This window comes from Dicentrarchus labrax, unplaced genomic scaffold, assembly GCF_905237075.1.
Source record: "Dicentrarchus labrax unplaced genomic scaffold, dlabrax2021, whole genome shotgun sequence".
Taxonomy (NCBI): domain Eukaryota; kingdom Metazoa; phylum Chordata; class Actinopteri; family Moronidae; genus Dicentrarchus; species Dicentrarchus labrax.
The window spans coordinates 4,972,195-4,994,576 of NW_026136705.1; the positions used below are offsets into that span (position 1 = coordinate 4,972,195).

At 36.3% G+C, this 22,382-nt stretch overlaps 1 protein-coding gene across 1 annotated transcript in view; it reads right to left on the minus strand.

Moving 5' to 3' along the window:
• Positions 1-16,571, minus strand: part of LOC127364547 (uncharacterized) — an 82,907-nt gene extending 66,336 nt beyond the window's left edge. The window contains exons 1-3 of the mRNA XM_051402174.1: positions 15,531-16,571; positions 5,319-5,351; positions 4,503-4,769 (exon numbers count right to left, since the gene is read on the minus strand). Of these exons, the coding sequence (XP_051258134.1) occupies positions 4,503-4,769; positions 5,319-5,351; positions 15,531-15,567 (337 nt within the window). The 5' untranslated portion in view covers positions 15,568-16,571. The remainder of the gene's footprint in view (positions 1-4,502; positions 4,770-5,318; positions 5,352-15,530) is intronic.
• Between the last annotated feature and the right edge of the window lie 5,811 nt (positions 16,572-22,382).

Consider the following 22,382-nt stretch of genomic DNA (forward strand, 5'->3'; position numbering starts at 1 on the left):
AAATGTACTAAGTTGCATATTACTTTGTCACTCCACTGAAAACTACATTTGTGAAGGCAGAAACCTGCGTTTGAGGTTTGAAGAGCCAAGCTGAACATTTTCACTGTGGCTTTTCATTACTTTATACAACTGTAAAATACATGCTATCTACTTCTCAGTGATCTATCCTTTGCAGGGTCACAGGGAGCTTGATCCTGTCCAACTTCACACTGAATCAGTCTATCAAGTGTTAACACATAATACAGACAACCATTCACACTAACACCTACAGGCAATGTACATTAGCCAATGAGGTCATTAATCCAAACTAACCTGTGAGTTAACTCAACCCATTGCCCAAAAGTTAGCTTCACACCCTGAACCTTCTTCCTGTGGGGGAACAGTGTTAAACTGCACCATCATTCCACCCTATAAGTTACTTGAATATTATTTTATATATTTTTTATTTATTCTTGCATATTTCTGCACTTTTCTATACTTTTAAGTTATTTTCTTTCCACGCTAAAAGCAAACATAATTTCTTACTGAGCTACCTGTAAGTACTTTATTATTGTTGGAGAAATGTTGTTTTATTTAGATAAATGACAAAATAAAAACAGATTTTCAGTGTGAAAAAAAATATTAAAAACTTATTAAAAAAAAATTTTTTGTTTTTTTCCCCTTTTTTGTTGAGTTTTTTTCCTCTCTTCCCCTTCCCCTTTTTTTTCCACTGTGGGACCACTGAGCACTAATCCTGTATTCACTGTGTGTTGTAGACTTTGTGTTTGAGCTGGATGTTCTCCATTCATACGTCCACTGAGTGTCTCCACCTCGCCCGATCTCACATCTGAAAGTGATCGTCTCACCACTGAATATCTGAGGCCAGTTGGGTTCAAGGGTCAAAATGGCCCTGTTGGGAACTGTTGACGTAAAAAAATGTCCAGTTGGAAACAAACAGGATTAAAAACTAAACAAGCAAAAGATAATTGTTTTCCTCTATAATCCTAATGGTAATTACATGAATGCATGTTGTTGTATTCTGCAGCAAATTTAAAAAACTTATACAAATACAACTAAACAGCTATAATGTTATCAATTATTTAAAAGAAAATACTCAAAGGTCAGTAGTAATAGTAGTGCAAAGCAGTGTTAATAGTACCAAAATACTGGTATCCTTCCACAGGATGCATTTACTGACCCCAGGAATATGGAAAAACATTTTGCTGTAAGTGTTGTGTTTAATGTCTATTTTATCATGTTGGCTGGTTTCTGAAAATTTAACAAACAGTTTTAATTAAACGTCTACGAACAAGTCAGCACCTTTTTATTTAACATAAAGATTTAAAGTTAATGCAACTTAAAATCTTAATAGAATAAACAAAAGTTGTGATTTGTGATCGATAACCCTGTAAATCTAGAGAAATGTTATATTTCTATATTTTTAACCAATATTACTGATTATATTATTCAGTGACGGGGAAGAGGGACTACAAACCCACAAATCTCCCTTCTGCCAGTCAACCTGTTCAGTAACTTACATTTTTTCCTACTGTACCAAAATGAGTATTTTCTTCATCACAGATTTTAATAATACATATTGTTTTATTCCAGAACAAATAACTAAACTCACCAGTTTCCTGAATATTGACTTTATCGCTGTTCTCTGTGAAGAACAGTGGATCTCCTCTTCCTCCTCTGCAGTGGTAGAGACCTCCTTGTGAGACACTGATAACTCTGTCTGGTACAACATCCCTTATGGGCTGAGCTTCAGAAGAGTCTGATGCATGTTTGAACCAGTAGTATTTCCAGTTAGCAGAGCCCCTCACAGAGCAGGTCAGTGTCACAGTGCCCCCTACTGGTATGATGGTTTTGTGTGCTGTCAGTGTGGGTTTAGGTTTATACGCTGTTCAGTTTAGAGAAAAAAACAAAACAAGTAAATGGCTGAAGGAATTCCCCTCAGAAAAATATTTTACTTCATAACAGACTTAGAAACAGAATTCTAAATAACTAAATCATGACATGACTTTCCTTTGTCAGTAACAGTTAACAAATAGCTAACTTAGTGCTGTTAATGTATTATTAGTGCAGTTTTTCAGTGGTGCATGCTTCCCAAACAAAAACTAACACTAACAGCTTGTTAGTGAGAAAATGTGCCCTGTTGCTGAGTTCAGCACAGATTCAATGTGATTTTTGATCCGTTGGAGAACAACTGTGTTTCTAGTTCTGGGAATCATATATAATTCAACAGTGCAATGTATACTGTTTCCTGTCTGTTATTCTGTTATCACACACAAAAATAACAACAAACAGAATTTCTTACTGAGCTGCCTGAAAGAGATTTCATTATTGTTGGAGGGAGAAATGTTTCCTGCTGTTTTATTTAGTGTGAATAACAAACAGTCCAACTTACGTGATATATTCAATCTGATGGCATTACTCCACTCTGTCGAGGAATATGAGTCCTTTCTACCCTTACACCTGTAGTCTCCACTGTGGGACACAGTAGCACTGATAGTCCTGTATTCACTGTGTGTTGGAGACTGTGTGTTTGAGCTGGTTGTTGTCCATTCATACGTCCACTGAGTGTCTCCACCTCCCTGGATCTCACATCTTAGAGTGATCGTCTCACCCCTGAATATCTGAGGCCATTTGGGTTCAAGGGTCAAACTGGCCCTGTTGGGAACTGTTGACATAAAAAAATATCCTAGATTAAAAACTAAGATTTAAAGTTCATGTAACTTAAAGTTTTTATCAACTTTTTTACCTTCCAGCACAATTTGTCATCTCAGCCACTGTAAAACATTCAGCAGAACTACATATTTTACAGACATTCATAAATAAAACTAAACTACATCCGCTCCTCTATTGTGTCTGTTCAAAAAATGGAGCGAAGCCTGTGAGCTAGTTCAGGCAGTCAACTCGAGCTGCGCTGATTACACACATGACATGCCTCATTCCATAATCACTAACCAAGCGCTCCCCTCCAATCTGGCGGTCTATTTAAACTGCACAATTTCCCAGCTCTCCCTCTGCTCTGTCAATGCCGCTGTTGCCCTGCATCCGTATTGCTGCTGCTGCTCTGTAAGCTATTGCTGCCTGCTGCGCTGTAAGCCCCAACACCACTCCAGCATCCACCTGTAGGCTCCGACTGGGGGTTAAGGTGTTTGCGCATCACTCCCCAATATCTCTGTGTAACATATCTGTGGGGAGTGATGAAATCGGACCTAGACGCTAAAATCTAAATATGCCATACATATAACATTTCAAACATGAGTTGGCTGACTGAACTGAAGAAAATCAAACAGATATTACATTTTCACCGTGATGAACAATATAATACCTTTTCCAATTCCAACAAATGGTACTGAGCTAACATCATTTATTTGTTCTTCTTCGTTTTCTTCTAACAGTGGCTTTCTTCCACACCTAAGGCATTGTTTAAGAACATTAAGAATGTATGTTGTTTTATTCCAGAGCAAATTAATAAACTCACCAGTTTCCTGAATGGTGACTGCATTACTTTCAGGTGTGAGGACTTCTGGTTCCCTTCTCCATCCACTGCAGGTGTATCTGCCTCCAACTGAGATAACGGTGTGTGAGTCATCATGGTTTATGGTCTGAAAAGTTTTTCCAAAAGTGTCTGACGTCTGTCTGAACAATTTATATTTGAGGCCACCAGGATCCTCCACAGAGCATGTCAGTGTCACACTGCCCCCCAGTGGTATGATTGTCTTATCTGCTGTCAGTGTGACCTGACGTCTACGTCCTGTTTAATTTAGAAAAAAAAACAAAAAGATTAAAACAGGAAAGTTACTGTAATGAACATGCTGTTAAAATGTTCTTTACATTTCAACATGACACAAATAAAACCATCATTGTTTAAATTCACTGTTACATAATCAAACTCCAGACATGTGTGATTCTACATGAGAGAACACACTGCAGCTTAAGAAACAGATGCAAATCGAAAGTGACACAAGCGACATTGCAAACACATTGAACAGTTGTACAACACATACACTGCTTAAAACAAAATAAAAACAGAACTAAATTTAAATACAAGACGTATGATACTAGCTAGGTGATGCTAGGTGTATCCAATATCTGCAAGAATAAAACCATGCAATCAATATCTAAAATTAGCTTGTTCTGCAATATCACTGACAAGTAGTAATGGTATTCATATATCTTTAGTTTCCAGTGTCCAATGAGTGAATGTGTTTCTTAATTTGCTTCAGTTTCATTAAGTTGCACTGAGCTCTCTCTGCCTTGAAATTGGTTATTAATTGGTTAGATGAGAGCAGAGAAAATATTCACTTGTAGATCCGCATTTCCTTAGTAATTTTTGAAAAGTATGAACACTTTATGTAGCATTTACTGCAAGATAAAAAAAGCAATCTTTACTGAATGAAGACAGTGAAATGCAAAAGAAAGCTCAGACAAACTTATAAGTGGATGTTTGATCGTAGATTATTTTGTGAACTTTTTTTATTCTTTTTTTCATTACATTGACAGCTACATACCTTCCACTTTCAGTTGTCTCGATTCAGATTCTGCCCCATCATCAAACTGACACTTGTAAGTGCCCCTATCTGAAACTGACACTGGATCAAAGGTTATTTTTCCTATGTTGTGAGAGTAATGGTATCTGTCCATTTGAAGAGGTGATCCATCTTTGAAAAAGGTAGCTTTCATCTCATTTCTTGGAGTACTACGACGCTTACAGCTCAGAGTCACTGAGTCTCCTTTAAACAAACTGAATGCAGGTATTTCCAGGATTGCATCAACACCTGTAACAAAGGTAGAGAACTGTTTTGTTAATACCCTAACCCTATTGGAGAAATAGTTCTTTTCACTCTTTTTTATTTTACACACACACACACACACACACACACACACACACACACACACACACACACACACACAAGGCTGAAATGCACACTTGTGCACTTGTGGAGATGCAAACAGGGAGAGATATGGAGTGATGGGCTGCCATGTTAGCAGCACCCCATGATGTCATGACTGGATGTAAATATGGCTCATTAATAAGTAATATTGTTGCTGCTTAACTTGGTGGTAGAGGAGAGTTTAGAGACTCATGTTATCTTTGCAAATGAGTCTTGAAGCTGTTATGGAGGTTTGTTGTGTCCCAAATACTTTACTAAGACACTTTAGGTTGGTTTATCATTTGTCACCAATCTGTATGTGAAGCATCTGATGATTTATGACTTTTGCAGCTCCTACAGGTAATACCAAAAACACACTGGCCAGCAAACCATGTCACTACCAAAAAGAGTGAGTGAGTGAGTATTTAAAAACAGAAAGAAACAATTAGTCACCTTCAGCATGTCCAGAGAGGAGTGTATTCAGCACTAAAATAAAAATAAAAACTTCATCAGACAATAATCAAAGAAATATAAAATCCAACTATTGTTCAGTTAATCAACAGTATCAAATATTTCTGTGATGATATTCTGTGAGTTATTAAAGAGGTAGCAAACAAATAAAGATAAAATGTTTTTTAAAATGAAAATGATAAAATAACAATAGCAATACAGTTAAATCCAGAGCTATGTACATAACAATATCTTAGACCAGTGGCTCTCAACCTGGGGTGTTCCACAGGGCGTCCTCAGAAAACTGTGGAATAACCATTATTGTGTTAACTAGAACTAGAAGTTAGGCCAATGAGAGACTGTATAAGAATGACTCATCTGTTGGTTTCACACTCTTCACTGTTAATCTGCCAATCTACAGTACACACAGTTATGGAATAACTAAATCTTATCTGATGGGGATCAATGAGACATTCAGTTAAATACAAGTCTGGAGCCTGATGTGTATCAATTTGTCTGTCCTTGACACCAAAAAGGTTGAGAACCACTGCCTTAGACCACATACAGTACATGCATAGTGCCAATATGTGTGTAAAACCTAATGAAAAAAAAACTATTCTAGTAGAGTATCTAACACAGTCCTCCACTCTGAACCAAACCAAATCAGCAACCAAGATTATGCTTATAAATCTATAAAACTACCAGGTTGATAAATCAGAAAGTCACTGATGTACTCACAGAATAACCCCAGCAAAGTGTGCCCCATCTTCACATCCAGCACCAACACTGTCACTCTGCTGCTCTGCTTCTGAGAAATGTTTCTACTTTGCAATAATAAAGCAGAGAGAGAAAGAGAAGTAACATTTCATATAAATGTGAGTTTTCCATCAACTTCTCCTTCTGAATATAGCCTGTTCTTTCTTCCTTCCCCCTTTACACAAAACTCAAAGTGCAGTTGCTTTGACCGCAGCATATTGTGACATGTAATTGTATCCATGAAACACAAGAATATTGAATTTAACCATATCAAATTGTCAATGTTCACTTTTCCCTCATTCACTCAATAATTTTAAAATAAATTATTGCACAACTATGAAACATGAGACCATTGAATTTAATCATATTACACCATATAGTAGAATTTTATTGTTAATTTGTGCATGTTATGCAGTATATTCCAGCTGTTGTTCCATCCAATGCCCTGTATTTTGATGAGGGTGTGTGCTGTGTGTATAAACATGTCTGCAAATGTTATATCTTTATTTATAGGTACACCGATCAGCCATAACATTAGGACCACCTGGGCACCCTGGTGGTCAAACACCTTGATTTCTTATCCATGCACCCCTCTGTCTTATATATATATGTAGATACATTCAAACAGGTTCTCTCTCTCTCTCTCTCTCTCTCTCTCTCTCTCTCTCTCTCTCTCTCTCTCTATTCAGTACGACATGTTAGTCTCTGCAGCTCTGGACATATTTCTACTAACATGTCGTCCAGTTTCCATCCATTAAATTTAAAAGGATGCCACAGTTACAAAGCCTACTCCTCTCCTCCTATCAGGCGTGTTGCGTTATTATGTAATTAAAATTCCTACAGAGCAAACAGCACTTATTGTAACCCTGCCCATCAGCGCTAACAACAGGCATCATCACCCAGGACAGCTTCAGTCTTCCTTGGTGATCCAGGATCAGCACCTTGGACAGCAACAGTAACACAGCAGAATGTTGAGCTTAACCAATTCTTACATATTGCAACTTTAAAGAAGCAAAATTATTCATTTCATTTGGCAAATTTAAAACATCTTATCAGACATTAATCTAAAAGAAAGACCAAATATCAAGACTTACTGTATTTGTGAAACAGCAATGTTATAAATCGCTGGTGTTATTGTTTTACAACATTTTATTTTTCATTTTTAAGACTTTGGTTTGTGGTTTAAAGATATCTGTAATTTGAAATGGCTTTTTACCTCATATGTTACTACAATCACTTCAGATACCAAATGCATCAAAGGGAAATCTAATTAATAAACTGTTGCATGTGTTTTGTTCTGTTGTGCTTAATTGAGATTGAGAACAAATTTAGCAATTAAAAACAACTGACAACTCACTGCTGGAAATATAGTTTATTGATGCAAAAGATGTTGACTTTAAAGCTGCAAATTCACCTAAAATAATAATAATAATAATAATAATAATAATAATACAAACTTAAAACACATAATTGTAAATCATAATACAAACAATAAAAAATAAGCTCAAATATTTAAAAAAAGCGGAATGCTCTTGCTCTTCTGTTTTTTCACAACTGTAAAGTAGCATGTTAAAAAAGAAGTACAATACACAGTCATACAATATTCTTCATAATCTGCAGTATGTATGGTGAGAGTAAAATAAAAAAGACAAAAACAATTTAGCTTTATGATATATATGTGAGATGAAAAATAGTCAAAAGTCTAAAAGGCCATATATATGTGTGTGTAACATTTCTGAAATTATACTTTTTTGACATTGACTGACATCAATTGAACTGCATGCTGACCCATAATCCTGTGTGATGATTTCAATACAAACTCTGAGCATGACAGCAGTTCCTATCTTGACATCAGAGTAAACAGAGCTCTCCTCTGGTTCATGTTGCTTCCCTGTTAAGATAATCAGAAAAAAATCAATACTTTTTGGCACTTCAGGCTAAAACATCTCAAAATGATTTTCTATTTATTGTTATTATTTGGATTACTCACTTTGTTTTCAAATGTTGTTTATGTTCAATCGAAGCATCCATGAATTAGACTGCATTTGAAATACACATATTTTAGAGGATTTTATGTCAATCACCCGTAATCAGTCTCCTTAACTCGTGCAGCATTTATAATAAATAGTCAGACTTGATCTGAGGATGGATGAAATTAGTTTTAAGACAAATACATATTATTTCAAGTTTTAGTCTTGAGTCCTTCAGACACTTAATGAAAAAGGGCTAACTTCTATGTCATTCAGAGTAGTAGACCTGTGATGCTGCAGGTACAGCGGCACTTTGGGCGAAATACCGATGTCAACATCTTAGCATACTTAACATGTTAACTTGTTCTCATTTGTTAACTAGAAAATGTTAATTTCCTGAAGGAAATGTGTGTATTTGCTTGGCAGCTCAGAGTCACAGCAAGGAATGCTGGAGATTCACATCTGAATCTAAAGTCTGAAAGTCGGTGCAAATTGAACAACACGCAAGAGATACGGTGGAGTTTCATTAAGGGCCACAGGGTGACGGTATTGATGCCATGCTTCAACATGTTGTGCACTTTTTTATGGAGAAGCTGTGTACCAAGTCGACATTTCTGATGGTAGTGCTCTGTCTGACCTGATGATGAAGTTAGATGAAAAGTCAGATGATCACCAAACACATTGGGATTCATCCTCTGGGGATCATGGATGTATGTACTAAATTTAATCTGAATCCATCTAATTACTGTTAAAAATACCAAAGTCACCAAAGTCACTGAGATGTATCCTCTGGGGGCCAATAATATATGTACAAATTAAATGCAATCAAATATCAGTGAAACATTTCATTAAAAAAAAATTCAACTTCATGGTAGCATCAGACAAAAAGGGGATCAGCAAAGTAATTCAGAGACATTATCTGTGGGACATGAAGTCTGTACAAGATGAGATATTACAGTCTGGACCAAAGTGGTGGACCCACTGATTCCCAGTGGCTGCCACTGTATACTGTACCTTTATCAGCATCTTCAGGGCCTTTGATTGATTCATAGATACAATCATCACCTACAGAGCAGTGGAAAGTTCAGATTAATCAATTTGATTGCATGATACTAAGTAAACATCCTGTGATATGAATGTGTTTTATACAAAATAGGTGATCATATATATCAGTGTTAACCTGGTTGGTAAAAGTTCTGTATGGACATTGCCAGTGTGAAGTTTTGTTTATATATTATTTTAAGTAATTATTAAGACTTTTGGTAGCTGGACATCCTGACTTATTTTGATACATCTTATTCAGTGCACTGGCAGCCTGATTTACTTACTGCAAGAATTCTCAGTGTCTTTCAGGACGTCTCATTGATTCATAGAGAGAAGTATCACCTACAGAGCAGATTCATCTTCTTAAACATATATTACTAATTAAACATCCTCTAAACATTTCTATCAGTCTTTAAAGGTGTGAATGCGTATAAACAAATATATATATGATTAGTTTAAATGCTAACCATGGAGAAGGGTGGAGTATAGCTGAGACTCATTCTCGTAGACCGCATGATTTGAGTCCTGATTGATGCTCTCAGACTGGTTTGATCTACAACATGAAGCAAATACAACACATTTAAATAAGAACATGTAATGTATTGTTGTTATGTTCAAAATGAGAGAAGAGAGTGATCAACCAACCTGATACAGCATGAACCTGTGAATAAAAAAAACGAAAACATTTGTTGTTATTATCATTTGTTATTGTACGTTGTAATAGTGCTATTCTATGAGAGCAGTATATGTTTGTTTGAATAACTGAAGGATAAAACATATTATATATTAGATTATAATAGAAGAAGAAGTTCTAACCTTTGGACGGTGTGTAGCGATACAAAAGGAGCAGAAGAATAATGAGAACGATTCCACAAACCAGCCGAACAATCAACGATAGATGAAATGAAGAGCTTTTAGGCCTGGGCACTGCTATAATAATAAATAATACATAGGAAAAGTTAATAAACTTATATACCCCTTTTCTTGAACTGAATTTACAAAGTGATTTAACAAAGATGAGTCATATCACATCAAGTCATAGCAAACAAAAAAACATACACATACATCTTCAGACAAAACATGTGCACATACACAACAAAAATCCCTGCTTCAATGTCCATCTGAACACTTACAGTACAATATACACAAAGATGTCAGAATACAGTGTGAAATGACCCATTCACAATAAATCACGACTGTCACAGCCACTGATGCAGACTTTGTTCAGCTCAGAAGGAAACAGTTAATCCAAAAGGTGAAATCATCTGAAAAATCTTTCTCAGACAGAAACACAGTTTACATGAAAGAAAATGCAGAAAATGTTTAACCCTACTCACCATTAATTGATATCCAACTCTGTGCTGACACTTGTTGTGAGTATTGACACTTGTAGAAACCCTCATCTGACTTTGACACTGCAGAGATATTCAGCTCCCTTCTGGTATCATTTTGAATCAGTTTCTCATTTAGATAGAAAAACACATTGGACTCAAATGTTTGTCTTCTCAATCTGCAGCTCAGACTAACAGAATCTCCCTCAGTCACAGGATGGACAGGGCTCACCAGGATAATATCTGTTTCTGTAAAACAGTCAAAGAATATGAGGTTTCAGTCAGATCAGCTGGTTGAATTCACACATCACTGATATATTTTACAGAGTGATCATAAAGTCTGATGTTTTATCTTTTGTACATACAATTTATGTGTCTTTATTTGGTATGATTTTACCAAATAAGCATCAGGTGTCTACAAGGTCCTACAAACTACACTGAAAACTTAAGTACAGATCACCCATAAAGCTACATAAATCTACTGTATACTACATCCAATCCTCATCATAATAAGATGATGAAATGGTTTTCAGTGTCTGTGGGAGAGATGTGTGACTGAGCTCTCTGTGGAAACAAAATGAGATAAAAGCTTAGACTGTGCTGATGTACATGGTTAAATCACAATAAAAATATTTAACTATGTTCATTAATTAATTTAATAATAATTCATATAATTGATGGCCAGTATAAAATATTCAAAGATGATTCTTTGGCATTATCTGTGTTTGACCAGCACCTGATTGATTTATACTGCTGTACAGAGGATTTTTGATTTTATACCTTATTACATATAATTTTTTGTACAATAATCCTTTGGAACAACAATTCAATTACATGGATATTGAGCTTTTGAGTGGCTGGTTAAAGAAAATAAAATGTAAGAAATTAATTTAAAAGAGGTTTGCCATTTCTAGCAAAAAAAAATAGTTTGGACTAATGTGCTGCTAAATGTTAGTGGTATTTAATAATGACCATGACGTAGCAGTCAGTGAACTGTACTCCTCAATGTAGATTTTAATATATTTTGAAACACATAATGGGATGAAAAAAAAATGTAATGAAACCATACTCTGTATAGTGATGTTGACGGCATTGCTGAACTCTCCTGATCCAGACTCACACCAGTACACTGCATCACTCTGCTGGTTACTGTATACTTTGCATATGGATCCAGTCATTGTCCCCCAGTAGCAGTGTGACCAGTTGCTGTTCTCAGGAGACCTCCTCACTCTCCACTCAGTAGAGTTTCCCTCACAGCTCACTGAGACAGAGTCAGAGGTGAAGTGTTGCACTCTGTCAGGACTCACTGTGAGAGACACTGATGGATGAAAGTCTGAAAAATAACATGTAATAGTGGATCAAACAGAGCACAGATTTCCATATTGAAAACCAGCTACCATTTGATTACATTTTAAATGAAAAATGTTCTACTTTTACTTGCTATCTTTAAAGATACAGGGGGATTCATGTGGTACACCACATAGTAAGGTGGAAAGCTGGAAATATCATAAGGTCAGCTATTTTAACCAACTGTTGTTTTCAAGACACCTCATGTTGGTCACAGACAAAACCTCTTCGGTTACATAACATCTGCTTCTTGAGAGGACAAACAGAAACAAACTGACCTCCAGACCAGACAAACTTGGGTTCACTATAATCAGTGTAATACACTGGATCTCGTCTAACAGCTCTGCACTTATATCCTGCTGTGTGTGTCAGTCCATGTAGGATGTAGGAATCCTGTTCAGTCCCATTGCTGCTGCCAGGTAGCCGCTCAGAGCTGTAGTAGCTGGATGATAGATCAGGAACAGCCTTATACCAGTAGAACCTCCATCCTGCAGATGGATGTTCAACCTCACAGTTCAGAGTTACAGAGTCTCCAGGACTCAGCCATAATGGAGACACAGTGAGGACAGGCTGAGGTTCTGTTGGAAAGTGATTTTTCAGAACGTAAACATGTATCAATAGTGGATCAAATGCATCCTGTACAATCAGTACATACAAACTTGAAGATTAACTTTACTTAAAATACATATCAACCAAACAGCCATTTAGTGAACTGTATAATATTAAAATAAATATGATGAGACTCACTGTCAAATACTGTCAATTTGATGGGATCACTCCACTCTGTTGAAGACTGTTGAGCATGTTTCATTCTGCCCTTACAGCTGTACTCTCCACTGTGGGATACAGTAGCAGACCAAATACTGTGTTCATTTTGATTTGAAGGTTTTTTTGAGCTGGTTGTTTTCCATTCATACGTCCACTCAGTGTCTCCTCCGTCCTTGATCTCACATCTGAGAGTGATCTTCTCTCTGTTGTATATTTCAGACCAGTTTGGTTGCAGAGTCACAACAGCCTTGTTTGCAGCTGTTCGTGTTCACAGTCAGAAAACAAAATGACAAAAGATCAAAACATAATGTATTTATCCTTTTTATCAACCAATAATTATTAATACAAAATATATTTAGTTCGGTTTCAAAAACAAATGCCAAACTCACCATTGTTGTTAAAACTGATTGGATCACTGTACTCTGTGTAGTAAACTGGGTCTCCTCTTCCTCCTCTGCACCAGTAGAGTCCTCCCTGTGAGACACTGATTTGTCCAGTTGAGAGGAAGACAACATCTGGTGTGGTCAGAGCTTCAGAGGTTTTCTCTCCTCTGTACCAGAAGAAGTTCCAACCAGATGATGATCGCTTCAAATAGCAGGTCAGGGTCACACTGCCCCCTACAGGAATGTTTGTGCCATCAGCTCTCAGTTGGGCCTTTGGTGTTTGTGCTGTTTAATTTAGAACAAAGACATAAAAAAAGGAAATTACTGTCACTGTGATTTAATTCAATTTAAATAGTGTAGCAATAATTAGTTAAAAAAAACGCTGCTACCATTTTCAATCTGTGTGAATAACATAATAACGCTTTGTTTTGTTATTTTCATTGTCTGATTAAAGATACAGCATGTTGTTATGACTCTGTGTCATATTGAGAGTGGTGCTGTTCACACTGTTTCATGTTTTCCTCAGTATGTTGAGTTGCAGGTGGCAGCAAGTGATTGGACAGAGAATGATAGCATGTCTTTTAAAAATTTAAAATTGTTGACTTCATTCCGTCTTTTAAAATTGCATAAAATGACTTAATCCCGTCTCTTCCCTGACCAACAAGTGATTGTTCTCTGTTGTACAAAAGGTAAATGTCTTCAAAAAGAGCGGTTCTGGTAGATGTATGGGTGAGAAGGCCTTATTGTTGATTTATTTTGTCCTGTTTATGTTAGGGAGGTAGGTAAGATGTTAGTTAGACATTAGTCAGTAAAATGGATTGTTTTGTTGTTTTATGTTATTTTCATGTCCCCATGAAAATAACATAAAACAGCCAAGTTGAACAATTGCATGGCAAACAGCTGTATGATACATGTTATCTACTTCTCAGTTATCTGTATCACCTATCCTTAACGGGGGTAACAGTGTTAAACTGCAGCATCATTCCACCCTATAAGTTTCTTGCTTGCACTACATTTCCCTGTGAGTGATTATATTTCAAAAGCTGAATACTGCTACATAATTATTAAAGAAAGAAGTGGTTTGTGGTGCAATATTTAGATTTAACATTTTATTATGGATGAAAGACAGTCCAACTTACGTGAAACTTTCAATCTGATGGCAATACTCCACTCTGTTGAGGAATATGAGTCCCTTCTACCCTTACACCTGTATTCTCCACTGTGGGACTCAGTAGCACTGATAATCCTGTATTCACTGTGTGTTGGAGACTGTGTGTTTGAGCTGGTTGTTGTCCATTCATATATCCACTGAGTGTCTCCTCCTTCCTGGATCTCACATCTTAAAGTGATTGTCTCCCCACTGAATATCTGAGGCCAGTTGGGTTCAAGGGTCAAACTGGCCCTGTTGAAGACTGTTGACATCAGAAATGTCCAGTTAGGATACAAACAGGATTACAAACTAAAAAAAGTAAAATGTAAACTATAATCTATAATAGTTAATTATGTGGATGCATTTCATTGAATTCTGCAGCAAATTAAAAAACAATAATATAAATACTATTAAATAGCTTTAATGTTATTTAAAACAAACTACTCAAGGTCAGTAAAGTGCCAAGCAGTGTTAATAGCAGCAGCTTCTGAAGGAATAAAAGAACTCAAAGAGGGTCACAACAGTCTCCCAAAATACCCCAAAAAATAGCAGTTCAACACACTGCAGCTTAAGGAAAAACACATACATGACGGCAAATAGACGATAAATAATGTGTGTTGAGGTTCATACATACATACAAATAGAGTAATAGAGTTTAGAATCTTTGCAAAGGAGCATTGAAGCTGTTGTGGATGTTTGTAGTCTCCCAAACATTGTTTATAATTTGTCACCTATCCATTTGTGAAGCATTTCACTGTTTCTGACTTTGATCAGATAAATATGTGAAATGAGGAAAATTCCTTTCTATGAAGGTAACAGACTCTTAAGAAAAATACAGTCTGACATCATGGTCAGTACAGCATCAGGCATCCCTAATAAGCACATGAGGCACTAATCGAATCATTCTGTAATTTGCATTGATACACGGAGTGAAATGATACATATATAAAAGAAGACAAATGAAAAAGGAGGAAGTGATCAAGAGTGATAGAGCAGGTGATGAATAGGAGATGAATAATACATGAATAAATATAATAAAAATCTGAAAAAATACTAAAACAATTGGTCACCTTCAGCATGTCCGTAGGGGAGTGTATTCAGCACTAAAATAAAGATTAAAACTTCATCAGACAATAATAAAAGGCATTTAAAATCTAGCTGCAGTTTCAACACTAGCAACTATTGTTTAATCAGCAGTATTACAAATTTCTGTGGAGATATTCTGTGATCAAGTAAGGTATGGAACTATTGCATTCATAGGTTTGACACTCACTGTTAATCTGCAAATCTGTACTGTACATGCATTGTGCAAAGATGTGTGCAGTAGTAGTGTATTTAACACAGTCTTCCAGTCTAAACCAAACCAAATCAGAAACCAAGATTATTCATACAAAACTAAAATGTTGACAAAAAACTCGGGTCTGCCTCTGAAAGTCACACAATTAGAAAGTCACTGATGTACTCACAGAATAACCCCAGCACACAGAGCAAAGTGTGCCCCATCTTCACATCCAGCACCGACACTGTTGCTCTGCTGCTCTGCTTCTGAGAAATGTTTCTACTTTGCAAGAATAAAACAGAGAGAGAGAGAGAGAGAGAGAGAGAGAGAGAAAAGTTACATTCCATATAAATGTGAGTTTTTCATCAACTTCTCCTTCTGAGTATAGCTTTGTTCTTCCTTCCTTCCCTTATACACAGAACTCAAACTGCAGTGGTTTTGACCGCAGCATACTTTGACAGGTTTACACTTCCTGCCCACTGACAAGATATATTAGCTTGTCTGTTGTACAACGGTTCATTCCTGGTATATACATTTTTGAATAACAAAATTGGCATGAGAAAGAAGTAATAACTGTACATTAATGAAACATAAGACCATTAAATGTAATCCTATCACACTATATACTTCTATTTTATTGTTAATTTTGCATGTTTTGCAGTATTTGTCCTCTGTTCTTGCATCCACTGAGCCTGTATTGCAATTAGATTAATGTTCATATATGTTTTTATACAGTGCATTCAGAAAGTATTCAGACCCCTTTACCTTCACATTTTGTTATATTGCAGCCTTATGTTAAAATCATTTAAATGTAAGTTTATCCCTCATCGATATACACTGATTACCCCATAATGACAACACAAGAACAGGATTGTTTTAAATGTGTTAAATATTAAAAACTGAAATATCACATTGACATGAGAACCTGTCCTATAAAATTCAGTTTTGGTACCTCGCATTTCTCTTGATCATCTTTGAGATGATGAACTATCAGACAAATTCAAACAAACATGTCATACTTTGGCTCTCTTCACACTGACTTCTGTTCACAAGCCTATTTTAGTTTTACCCGAGCTCAGTCACTTCCTGTGGATGAAGTCATGGCCAAACTTGAAACCAAGGTTTTAACAACTCATCATTATTCATATAGCACCTTTCACACAGCACAGTGCTTCACATAACAACACTAACACAAACAATTATTAACAAAAATGAACATAAAGGTATAACATTTTAAAAGACCAAAACGTATTACAATAAAAACAATAAAAGTTAATGTAAAAATGTAGAAACTAAGCATATAACATTACTGTAGACAGGTAGGCACTTTATTAATTATAAACACAACAGACGTCATTACCAGTACAGTTTCAGCATTCCTGGAGGGCCCAGGATCAGCACCTTGGACAGTGACAGTAACAGCAGAATGTTTTCCAAATGTTTTTCAAGATCCACCGGAGCTGAACAACCTTAATCACAGTTGAACTTAAAATAAAAGGAAAACTACTGGGTGACATTAATAGTTCACAGTAGCCGTGTGTTCATCCAAAAGCTTCCACAAAGATAAGGTCTCACTGAAGGCAGTCCCTCATATAGCATTACCAAAATGAACATCCCATTTCCTCTGGGTGCTCCAGTTTCTCATACCATCATAACATGTATGTTACGTTAACTGAACGGAACTGAACCCTGGGAACGGAGCAAAGCAGGATAATATTTTTAGCTTTGAAGGAGTCAAAGATAAGAGTAAATAACTCGTAAGTATCTATCTATCTATCTATCTATCTATCTATCTATCTATCTATTTATCTATCTATCTATCTATCTATCTAGGGACAAGCATGTGTAAAACACATACACTACCAGTCTAAAGTTTGGACACACCTTCTCATTTAATGGTTTTTCTTTATTTTCATGACTATTTACATTGTAGATTCTCACTGAAGGCATCAAAACTATGAATGAACACATATGGAATTATGTAGTAATCAAAAAAGTGTGAAATAACTCAAAACATCTCTTATATATTAGATTCTTCAAAATAGCCACCCTTTGCTTTGATTACTGCTTTGCACACTCTTGGCCTTCTCTTGATGAGCTTCATGAGGCAGTCACCTGAAATGGTTTTCCAACAGTCTTGAAGGTGTTCCCAGAGATGCTGAGCACTTGTTGGCCCTTTTGTCTTCACTCTGCGGTCCATCTCATCCCAAACCATCTCGATTGGGTTTAGGTCAGGTGACTGTGGAGGCCAGATCATCGGGCGCAGCACTCCATCACTCTCCTTCTTGGTCAAATAGCCCTTACACAGCCTGGAGGTGTGTTTGGGATCCTTCTCCTGTTGAAAAATAAATGATGGTCCAACTAAAAGCAAACCGGATGGGATGGCATGATGCTGCAGGATGCAGTGGTAGCCATGCTGGTTCAGTGTGCCTTCAATTTTGAATAAATCCCCAACAGTGTCACCAGTACAGCACCCACACACCATCACACCTCCTCCTCCATGCTTCACAGTGGGAACCACGCATGTAGAGACCATCCGTTCACCTTTTCTGACACGACGGGTGGAACCAAAGATCTCAAATTTGGACTTATCAGACCAAAGCACAGATTTCCACTGGTCTAATGTCCATTCCTTGTGTTTCTTGGCTCAAACAAATCTCTTCTGCTTGTTGCTTTTCCTTAGTAGTGGTTTTTTAGCAGCTATTTGACCATAAAGGCCTGATTCGCGCAGTCTCCTCTGAACAGTTGAGGTAGAGATGTGTCTGCTACTAGAACTCTGTGTGGCATTCATCTGGGCTCTAATCTGAGGTTCTGTTAACTTGCAATTTCTGAGGCTGGTGACTCGGATGAACTTATCCTCAGCAGCAGAGGTGACTCTTGGTCTTCCTTTCCTGGGGCGGTCCTCATGTGAGCCAGTTTTGTCGTAGCACTTGATGGTTTTTGCGACTGCACTTGGGGACACATTCAAAGTTTTTGCAATTTTCCAGACTGACTGACCTTCAGTTCTTAAAGTAATGATGGACTGTCGTTTCTCTTTACTTAGCTGATTGGTTCTTGCCATAATATGAATTCTTACAGTTGTCAAATAAGGCTGTCAGTTGTGTACCAACCGGCAAGAAAAGCAAGAAATCCCACAAATGAACCCTGACAAGGCACACCTGTGAAGTGAAAACCATTTCAGGTGACTACATTATGAAGCTCATTGAGAGAAGGCCAAGGGTTTGCAGCGCTGTCAACAAAGCAAAGGGTGGCTACTTTGAGGAATCTAAAATATGAAACACATTTAGAGTTATTTCACACTTTTTAGTTTACTACATAATTCCATATGTGTTCATTCATAGTTTTGATGCCTTCAGTGAAAATCTACAATGTAAATAGAAAAACCATTAAATGAGAAGGTGTGTCCATATAGTAGGTGTGTCCATATAGTAGTGTATATATATATATATATATAATATATATATATATATCATTATTGGTAAAGTTAGAGAGTATTACTGCTTTTTGAGATTGTGGCTCATGAGTCACCCTGACATGGCATCATGGATATAACTACACCAGCTCTAGTCCCAGACTAAGTTGCAGTACTTGCATGTTGTTGGCATCAACTAAGGTAGTTCACCACCCCCTGGTGGTTGTTTGTGGGAAAAGCTAGCGAGGTATATTGACTGACTGACATTCCTGCTTTTTTTTTTTTTTTTTAGAGTAGAGCATTTCTATTTATGGTTGATAATGTTCATTTAAACAAAAGTGTAAAAAATTTAATTCTTTACAAGTGTGATATTGACAGAAATTCTTGCTACTTCAAAGCATCAGTCTATGCAGAGATATGCAAAGCCTTCATTATGGATATACAATTGTATATTATGTATGTAGGTACATGTGCTGTATTAATAATTATTTACAGTCAGACCACAAGATCTAGGGCTGCCATGCATCAGTCTCAGTCACTGTCAATGGTCTCAGTGCATTCATGTAGATGTGCTGCGTAAACCAGTGATAAACGCTAGGTTAAAATGACTGGAAATAAATATCAAAAAGATACTTTTAGTATCCAACAATGGCACTTTAACAGAACCCTAGGACCCTTAACCCTAAATACGTTCATTAAGCAGAGGTGAGCATCGTTAAAACCACAACTAAGTGTTTGAAACGTTTATTATAATGAAAAATAACCAATCATTAGTGCAGTACTGGGATGTGAACACTTAGTCAGTTGTTTAGTTTGAACATGTTGCTACCAGGAACTGGACCCTGGGAATGGAGCAAAGCAAGATAATATGTTTTGCTGGGACAAAGTCAAAGACTATGAAGAGTTCAAAATAAGAAATAGGATGAAGCCAAATTAGTAACAATGAATAACAATGTGTGGGCACTGAATGGCAGCTCAGCTACTAAACTCAGATCAATGTAGTGTGATAGTGAAGTGGCTGATTTTTCAGTGATCATTTTTTGGAATTTAGCCCCTTAATAGTGCTGCCCATGTGTCAAAAAACTATTAAAAACTCAACTGTTGAAAAAAATAGTTTAATGATGCATTGCATCATAAAAATAAGAAATATAAAACATATTCAGGTGAAAATAAATTACTTACAGTAGCTATGAATAGATTTGTAAAAAGACAAAGGAAAACATGTATGTAATAAAAATGTTGTTCAATAGCAGTTACTAATTATAATTGTTAAATCACATGTCTCCTCCCCACCTGCATCACTGCCACTCCTATCTAAACCACTCCCCCAAGATTATATAGCTCCACCCTTCAGATCTGATTTCCCTCTTTTCCCTCCAAATCAAGAACAAAGAGAACCTGCTAAAGGTTTTTGTGTTAAGAAGAAAAGAGAGAAATTAAGACAAGATTGTGAAAGCATTGATGATATTAGAAACAAAAAAAATGACAATAATCTAATATTGTCTGCAAATGTGGAGATTTACAATACAAACAATGACAATTAAGCTCAAATATAATGTATCAAACTGTTTAAACAGCTTGCGTTAGATGTTTATGGCAAAACATTTGAAAACAAAAAATATATAATACAGTGCATAAATACTAAATGGGAAAACGCCTCAGCCGTCTTGTGCTTTCTCCTTAAAATACTTAAAGTAATTAAATCCATATAATATTTTATCTATTATTTATTTTGAAATTTTATATTTTATATAATCTGCTAATAAATTGTAAAGTGTACAAAATGTTAACCTTTTGTCTTTGTCCATAAAGATCTCTTTACAGACCTGGAAGCCAACAACAAAAACACACGATGCCCTTTTGTTTCTTCACAACTGTACAGTAACATGTAGCACAGAAGTACACACTAGTACAATGTAATGCATGATGCAGTTTGTATGATGAGAGAGTAAAACCAATAAGACATAAATAATTTAGCTTCATGTCATATCTGTATGATAGAAATATATTGGAAACAAATGACACAGAACCAGCAATAACAATCACATATGAAACAGATAAACTTAAAGTATAAAAGGCCATATATATGTGTAACATTTTTCAAATTTAAACTTTTCTGACACCTAGTGGTAGTATGTAGTAAGATGACATCAATTGAACTGCATGCTGACCCATAATGACCTCCTGTGTGATGATTTCAATACAAACTCTGAGCATGACAGTAGTTCCTATCTTGACATCAGAGTAAACAGAGCTCTCATCTGGTTCATGTTGCTTCCCTGTTAACATAATCAGAAAACAAAATCAATACTTTTTGGCACTTCAGGCTAAAACATCTCAAAATGATTTTCTATTCATTGTTATTATTTGGAGTACTCACTTTGTTTTCAAATGTTGTTATGTTCAATCGAAGCATCCATGAATTAGACTGCATTTAAAATATACATATTTTAGAGGAATTTATGTCAGTAACACATAATCAGTCTCCTTAGCTTGTGCAGCATTTATAACAAATAGTCAGACTTGATCTGAGGATGGGTGAAATTAGTTTCAAGACAAATACATTTTATTTCAGGTTTTAGTTTTAGCTTGTATGGCAATCTTATTTCAGCCTGTCACACTCCATTGACAACAGCAGTGCTTCAGATGGTTTACACCCCTCTCTGATGATGAAAATATATAATGCAGAGTAGTACCTATCGTAGATCTACAGTGCAGCAATGAGTAATCATTCACATGCTGAAGTCCCAATGATATAGACACTTAATGCTGCAGGTACAGCGGCACTTTGGGCGAAATACCGATGTCAACATCTTAGCATACTTAACATGTTAATTTGTTCTCATTTGTTAACTAGAAAATGTTAATTTCCTGAAGGAAATGTGTGTGTTTGCTCAATATGCTGCTGCTTGGCAGCCCAGAGTAACAGCAAGAAGTGCTGGAGATTCACATCTGAATCTAAAGTCTGAACGTCGGTGGTAATTGAACAACACGTTGAAGAGATATGGTGGAGTTTCATTAAGGGCCACAGGGTGACGGTATTGATGCCATGCTTCAACATTTTGTGCACTTGTTTATGGAGAAGCTGTGTACCAAGTTTCATCTTATTAAAGACGACAGGAATATGGATGTACCATGTTCTATTCTGACGGTAGTGCTCAGTTTGTAGAATTGTATAAAATGTGACACACTTGTGCATTATGGATGAATTTTGGACTGAGGAAAATTGTGATAACCAATTACTTGCTCACAATCACACAATTACTACTAGACACAAAGTACATCCATCACTGATTGTAATGTCATTATTTTTTCAGGTATTTGGTCATACACAAAATTATTGGTCAAATTGAAATGTTGACCTGATGATGAAAAGTCAGATGATCACCAAACACATTGGGATCCTCTGGGGATCATGGATGTCTGTACTAAATTTAATCTGAATCCATCTTATTACTGTTAAAAATACCAAAGTCACCAAAGTCACTGAGATTTATCCTCTGGGGGCCATTAATATATGTACGAATTCAATGCAATCAAATATCAGTGAAACATTTCATTAAAAAAAAAAGATCAACTTAATGGTAGCATCAGACAAAAAGCCAGGGGATCAGCAAAGTAATTCGG